The sequence below is a fragment of the Borostomias antarcticus genome (assembly GCF_949987555.1).
Source record: "Borostomias antarcticus genome assembly, chromosome: 14".
Taxonomy (NCBI): domain Eukaryota; kingdom Metazoa; phylum Chordata; class Actinopteri; order Stomiiformes; family Stomiidae; genus Borostomias; species Borostomias antarcticus.
The window spans coordinates 15904707-15912206 of NC_140247.1; the positions used below are offsets into that span (position 1 = coordinate 15904707).

General features: G+C 46.5%; 2 protein-coding genes across 2 annotated transcripts in view; one reads left to right on the top strand and one right to left on the bottom strand.

The window, feature by feature from the left end:
• Nucleotides 1-838: 838 nt before the first annotated feature.
• Nucleotides 839-4244, bottom strand: ube2m (ubiquitin conjugating enzyme E2 M). The gene is made up of 6 exons (XM_084448981.1): nt 3986-4244; nt 2317-2411; nt 2037-2075; nt 1644-1747; nt 1387-1450; nt 839-1080 (listed from the first exon to the last, which is right to left on the bottom strand). Exons 1-6 carry the CDS (start codon nt 4098-4100, stop codon nt 940-942), a joined length of 558 nt encoding a protein of 185 aa, XP_084305107.1. The 5' UTR covers nt 4101-4244; the 3' UTR covers nt 839-939.
• Nucleotides 4245-5886: 1642 nt separating this feature from the next.
• The window catches only part of fbxl19 (F-box and leucine rich repeat protein 19), a gene marked incomplete at both ends in the record, with an annotated part of 13454 nt that continues 11840 nt past the window's right edge, over nt 5887-7500 (top strand). The window contains 1 exon segment of the mRNA XM_084448521.1: nt 5887-5913. Within this exon segment, the coding sequence (XP_084304647.1) occupies nt 5887-5913 (27 nt within the window).

A 7500-nucleotide genomic window follows, 5' to 3' on the forward strand; every position in this document is an offset into this window, starting at 1 on the left:
AATCATTCAAGTTCATATTTTATTTAACATAATTCATATTGCAGTCAATGTGAACAGCTGGGATTCATATACAATAGAGAATTGTAACATTGTAACCCCCCCTCCCCCACTGCCCACCCCAGGAAAATCCAAGGCCCCCCCCCACCCTTGCCCCATAACAAAAAAAAAAAAAAAAAAAAAGTATCTCCCAAACCCACAACTGCCCTGCCTGCAATTTACTGATCCTGTCAATCTGTCTCTAAGTCTGTCTGTCCGTCAGTCCGATGCCAGCGTACTTCATTGGCATGTGTTTGCGTCAGGGTAAGTACATGTACCTGAAACATGAGCATGTGGTAGAGTAGGCCTCACATGTGACAGTAGATATGAGCGCGCACGCGCGTGTTCACGTTAGGTTTGGCCGTGGCACGGGCGTCTGCGTGCGATCGGTCGAGTCCCGAGCTCTCGTGCTCGAGAGGTTCTTGCTGGATGTTGTAGCGTACGTCGGTCGGCGGGGTCTTTAGTAGAGGGTGGGGAGAGGTGTGTGTAGGTGTGTGTCTGTCTGTGTCCGTCCGTCCGTCCGTCCGTGTGTGTGTGTGCGAGTGAGAGGATCAGTAGGTGTGTCTTATCTTCGCAAAAAAACTTCTGTGGGTGTCAACATCAGCGTAGTGGCGTTTACCAGTTTATCAACTCTGAGCAACATTCCCTGACCATCCACAACTGCCCTCTATACCTTATGGACAGACACACTCACCACCACCCCCCCCCTCCCCCCGCACCTCCTCTCCCTTCCTCCTCCCGTACCCCTCCCCCTACACCCTGCCCCCGTGCCCCCCTCCCCCACCCCCCCCTCCATGTCCACTCTGGTCAGCGAGTCAGTCAGTCAGTGGGTCAGTCATGTCTCAGCGCGTGTAAACGGTAATGCGTCTTAGGGGAGGAAACAGAAGAGTGTCTGGCCGGGAGCTATTTGAGACAGCGCTCAAAGTAGGTGGCGCCCACGTAGCCCCCCCGCAGCGACCGCTGCACGTTCTGCTCAAACAACCGCCTGTTCGTCTGCAACACCTCCGCGGCCTCTTTGTTTAACGGATCCTCGGGGTTAGGCTCCTGAAGAGGAGGGGGGAGGAGAGGAGGGGGGAGGAGAGGAGAGAGGAGAGGAGCAGAGCAGAGCAGAGCAGAGCAGAGCAGAGCAGAGGAGAGGAGAGGAGAGGAGAGGAGAGGAGAGGAGAGGAGAGGAGAGGAGAGGAGAGGAGAGGAGAGGAGAGGAGAGGATGAGAGGGGGGGGGGGGAGAGGAGATCCAGTTATATGATGCAAAGGAATGGGATAGGAAGAGGAGAGGTTAATGGTCTTTAGAAGAGCAGTTCGACAAGACAAGCGAGCATAAAATACTTCATATCAAGTCCTGTACTCACTAGAAATAGATACTGTAGTCCGTATATGATGGAGTTTATTGTCAACACAGGCTTCCAGTCCTCTCTGGAAGATAACAAAGAGAGAAGCAAATATGTCAAGACACCTAAAAGCAATATTATAGTACATTAAGCAACGCTATCAATTTTACACAGATTGTATTACTGGTGTGTGTGTGTGTGTGTGTGTGTGTGTGTGTGTGTGTGTGTGTTTGTGTGCGTGCGCGCATGTTGTTGTTGTTGTCGTCGTTGTTGTTTACCTTAAGATATTTAGGCAGACATTTCCTTCCAGGTCGATGTTGGGGTGGTAAACCATGGTCTCGCACTTGACCTTAGGGGGGTCATGAGGGTAGCCTTGTCCTACCTGGAGCGCGCACACACACACACACGGACAAATGACCCCACTATCACCATCCAAACATGCCTCAGAACATGAAACCAAAGATATAGCAGCCAGAAACATGTGAGCTTCAGCTAGCACCCTTTCCACATTCTTCACATCTTTTAGATACCGTGCACCGGCCAAATCGAATTACTTCAAAAACGAAAATGATTAGTTCGAGAAACTACAGAGGATTCCACAATATTCTTTAACGAACAAACATAGCCTTAATACTTCCCATCATCCATATAAACATGATCTGTGGCCTCACCTTAAAGCTGAAGACAAACTTTCCCCCCTTGTAAAAGCCCTGGAAAAGAGAAAGAGAGAGATAGAGAGAGACATGTGTTCACCTAATTCATAAACACAACATTCTGAAACCCCAAACATGTTCTGATGGGCACACATGACATGCAGTCAAAGGGAACATTACAGCCTGTCCCACAGTAGAAGGCTCTAACAGCTAACAGGTGAGTTTACACAGGTAACAGCTAACATGAGTTCCAGCCAGGTGAGGTTACACAGGTAACAGCTGTTGGAGAGTTCCAAACCTCGTCCGGGGAGATGATGAGTCTGAAGTTGAGCAGGTCATCTTCGTCAGGGAAGTCAATCTCACATGTCTTTGGCAGGTTCAGCTCATTGATATCTGTCAAATAAGTAGAGAGGACATGACGAAAATTTCTCAGAATCACTGAAATCCCCCCGATTATCACCTTATTCTACTCCCTGACACCAGTTGGAAAATTGCCCACCACAAAATGAGTAGCTCCCAATATCACTTAACGGTGCTGTGTAGGTCATAGGTCATTGTGGCCCAACTAGCCTCACTGTTCCTATGATAAGAGCACAGCCTCCATCGCTATGGAGGACACAGTTATGCTCTTTCACATCATCGCTGGGTGTCTACGTGTGGCATTGGTGGGCCTGTGATTCCTAAGCTAATACACACTCTATTACACACTCTATTACACTGTTACTGTACTCTGGTGCGGTACAGTTGCTACTTTGCTCTTTGGCTGTTTCTACTGGATGATGCTCTTAGTCACTTGTTTAGAAAGGAGATACAATTGTGAGTTCTGGCATGTAGCAGTACACTGACTACCTACGTTAAATGCAATTATTGTAAGTTGCTTTGGATAAAAGCATCTGCTAAATTACAGTGTTGTAAATGTAATGTACAACAGTTTACAAGTCTCTCTATACAGACTGTCATAGATTTTTTACAGACTTACATACATTTTGAAGAGTGACACACTGCAGCACTGCAAAGCCTAGAAGCTTTACCAAACAATGATGTCATGTCACCAGACAGCGAGCTGATACTGGACAAGACAGCGTGACCGTATCACCTTTCAGACCCTCTACTCAATAAAGTGATGCATCAGAAAAAACGTGTACATCACTCTGAAACTGGTTAAACAGGGCATATTCTCAATGTATGCTTATGTGACTTTTTGTTTATTTAGGCTACTTTTTCTGTCCTGTACTGTGAATGTGTACACTGTCCTAGCTAGCCAGGCTAAGTTAGACTAAAGTTAGCAAGGCTAGCCTTTCTAAATCATAAACTGTGATTTCAATCAGATGTTGGTAGGCTGGCAAACTGCCTATCCTGTCTGTAATATCTACTTAGCTAGCCATAGAAGGCTAACCAGCAATCTAGTTAGTTAACTAGCTAGCTACTTTAAAAAGGACAGCATTGACTGCAATGCTGACTGAGCAAGTGTTTAGCTTGTCTCACAGTTAGGCTACTACTACATGTCAGATTATCAAGCAGAAATGGACATTCATAACTTGTCTCAAGTAGCACAAGAATCGCTTGCTAGTCTGGTTGATTATCAATAAAACCACTTAGCTAGCTAGACAGCAAGTCCCCTTCTCTTTGAACTGTGGACTCCAGCTTAAGCTAACTAGCTAGTTAGGTTAAGGCTAGCTAAGTTAGCTAAACGGTCTGGGGAGGGAGGCTTCGGCACCTCCAGACCAGACTGGCTGGATGTCTGCGACGTTTTGTTTTCAAATCCAGGCAGCTAGCTAGCCTAGCTAGCGCCCTATGCTAACGCTAATGGGTGCCTCTGCCTCCCAGTCATGACAATGCACACCAGCTCGCCTTGTGTCCGTCTTTATTACTCAAACCTATCGGGATAAAGGTTAATATTAAATATATCTTAGTGATGGTATTCCTCGATTTCAAAATAGACACGTATCGAGTGAGCAGAAGCCTACCTTTCTGTACTCGAAGCTGGGCCGCGCTTAGTTTTTTACCCCCGGCTCCTGTTCGGTTTCCTCCAGCAGATTCCTCGTCTTTCTTCTGCTGCTTCAGAGAAAAGAGCTTAATCATCTTCAATTATTTGGATTATTGAATATCTATATGTCTGTTCCTTCAATTGTATATTGTGTAATTTTTCCGGCTTCAATTTAGAAACGAGCCAAATTATTCAGCACAGCACCGTTAGCTATGTTGGCTGGAGCCGGTGCGTCTCAGGAAGCGGAGCTGCTAGCCTAGCTAGTTAGCACTGCGTGAAACAGGGTGCGAGGCCACGGTACCCAGCACAGCGGTGGAGAGGGAGGGAGGGAGGGAGTTCGCACAACATAGGAACAGTTTGTTAGTGATGGTGATGATGTGTTGGCACATCGCAGAAGAATTTACCACTTCAACAGAACATACTACTTATAAATATTACATGAATCTCAAGTAAGTGATCAGGATGTGAGAATTACAGGAAGTCTCTCTCTCTCTCTCTCTCTCTCTCTCTCTCTCTCTCTCTCTCTCTCTCTCTCTCTCTCACACACACACACACACACACACACACACAAACGCATAGTAATATAGCTAGCACTCCTCAATTTTTCACAAGTCACTTAAAAACTGACCAGTGAGTTGGTCTCCCACGCGGCCAGGTGTACAGCTATAACACTGCTGTAACAGTTCATATCACAGCTATTATCAAGCTCTGTCTGCCCCGTCTTTGCACTGCTGTGTGTGTGTGTGTGCGTGCGTGCGTGCGTGTGTGTGTGTGTGTGTGAATAAGGCTTCTGCTTGAGAGGATCCAACATATAGGCTACAGTATGGAAGTCACGGAACTCTGTTATTAGTAATTACATAATGTCTCTCCCCAACCTTAAACATGCTCTTCTTATTGTGGCTATATTGGCTATTCTGAAGCAACTCAAATTCATTATCAGCAGAAGTGTGTCTTCCATGGCTCTTGAAGCAGCTGTACAGCTTTTATCAGACATACACACGCACGCACACACACGTACACACACACGCACGCACACACACACACACTACAACTCCCAAAATTCAATACGAGTCGTTGACGTTACAAAAAGGGGAGGGGCGAGCATATTTTTCCTCCCCATATTTTATTTACATTTATTTATTTATTTCATTTTTTCAAGACAAAAATGGAGAACGATGGACACTTTTGAGATACCTAGAGCTCACGGAGAATAAAACGTGTTTTCGAACGAAGTAGTAAGTTTATTGACAAGGTTAATCAAAACCCCACACAACAAGATCACACAATAGAAACGAGAACAATAGCAATCCAGCCACGCTCAGCTAAATCAGAGTATCTCTTTCATTTTGAACATTTCTCCTGGAATAACAAGGAACCCACAGTCGTCATTTTATGTGGCTGGAGATTATTATTTTTTACTAAAGGCAAGAGAGCTCATAATTCATGTGCCATTTTACATGCTTTGAACATCCCAAGAACACGCCGAAAGACGTGTGAGACCAAGAAACGGAGAGAGAGGGAGAGAGAGAGAGAGAGAGAGAGAGAGAGAGAGAGAGAGAGAGAGAGAGAGAGAGAGAGAGAGAGAGAAAGAGCGGTCGGTCAAAGGAAGGCGTGAATGGCAGAGATAACGCTCAGTATTGCGTCCCTTATCATTTATCTGGTAACGTTAGATGCATCTGACAGCGGGTAGGTGTGAGTAATTCAGACCGCTGTGCTCTGGCCAGAAGGAGCTTGTTCTAGTGAACACCATGGGACGCGTGTGAACGTTCCGCACACGGGGACCCAGGAGGAGGAAGCCTGCAGCCCAGGAGAAAGAAACAAGGAAGCGAACAGCTTCAGCAAAGCTAGCTGGCTAACTGGTGTGGAGAAAAATCATTTCTAATGCGCGACCAAGGAGTATGCGACTCAATACTAAGAGGTTGGTGTTTCTTACACGCTTTTACACACGGGCTGGGTTCCCAGTCTCTCGTTTTGATCATCCAGTATGTATGTTACCACATTGTTTTTGGAAGATGCTGGGCTTTAATGTGAACGAGGAAGAGTAGCATATTGCAGGGAAGCGAATGGAGAAGAAATGACGGAGGACTTTAATGTGTGTCCAATCGGTCAAAATAGCTGTGTATGTGTACCATGTTAAATATCATACAGCCATTATGAGCTAAGGTCCACAGTACGGTTGGTCAGGAACCCTGTGGGCGACCACACAGAGCACAGCTCGGCTGCGCATCCTTGTAGCTTTGCTAGCTAGTAGTTAGCTAGCTAGTGGCTAACCTAGCAAGCTAGCTACCCAGCCAATTCAATCTTGCGCTACAGGCCATAGTAGTGTGGGCAGCCATATCCGCACAGAATGGTTAATGCTTTTATCCAATATATACATGTGAATGCATAACGCAGACACGATTTTCAAGAGACAATTTCTGGATCATGTCACGTCTTATTGGCAAACAGGCTAGCCCAGCACCTTATTTGGTGTAGTCGCTAGTGTTGTGGTGGTTGCCAGCTAGCTATTTAAACGTTACAAACCACACACAGCTATGCAACGATTTCTGCATCTAACCGATCTATACTACTCATGTTTTTTAGTGAGTCATGAATAAAATATGTTTTAGGCATTCATACAAAACATTCCTGCAAATGCAGCTGCGTACCCAATCAGTGCCTTAGGTTAATTTGAAAGCTATTCTCTTGGGAAAATCCCATCGCAATGGCTGTTGTGATTTCACTTACTGTATAGCCAAAGATATCTCAGTTCATTTTCTGCAATGTCACTCTATTAGGCTGTCTTTATTACTTTTTCTCTAGTGTGTGTGTGAGTGTGTGTGAGAGAGAGAGAGAAAGATAGATGTAGTGAAAGAGAAACATTTGATTGTTTTCCTCCTGCCTACCCCTGTCCTCCAAAGCATGGTGTCGATGCCCTCCTACCTACTGTCTCGCTGTTCAGAGGCCAGTAAAAAGACAGCTACAAATCAGACAGGACCCCAGGTGTCTACAGAGTCAGGCACAGGAGAGCAGGGAGAGAGGGGGGCGGTGGTGGGCCAGCTGTGTGGCTTTGAGTGGCAGGTCATTCTGGGTCCAGACACACTGTTCCTCTTTGCACCGTGTGCCTCTAAGGAAAGATCAGGCCAGACCTGTCAGGGAGGTAACAAGCCCGTAGCCTTACCCCCCCCCCCCCCCCCCCCACACCCGGGCGCTCATGTGGGTGTTGATGATCACCAGTATTATACCAGGATCAGTAGCAGCGGGAGAATCCTCCAGCGGCCGGCGAGGATCATCAGCATCGTGTCTGAGGTCGAGAGGGCAAGGAGGAGGAGGAGGAGGGGCTTTTACTGTAACCCCTAACAAACAACTCTTGTTTAATTTCCTGGAGGGATTCATCTTTTAGTTGTAATGTGGGAGGGGTTGGCCGTTATGACCAGGGATAGGAGATGTAAGCCCAGTCCCAGTTTCCTGAAATGGCAGGTCTGTAGCGTACAGGACAGGGGTGTTGTTGATTGA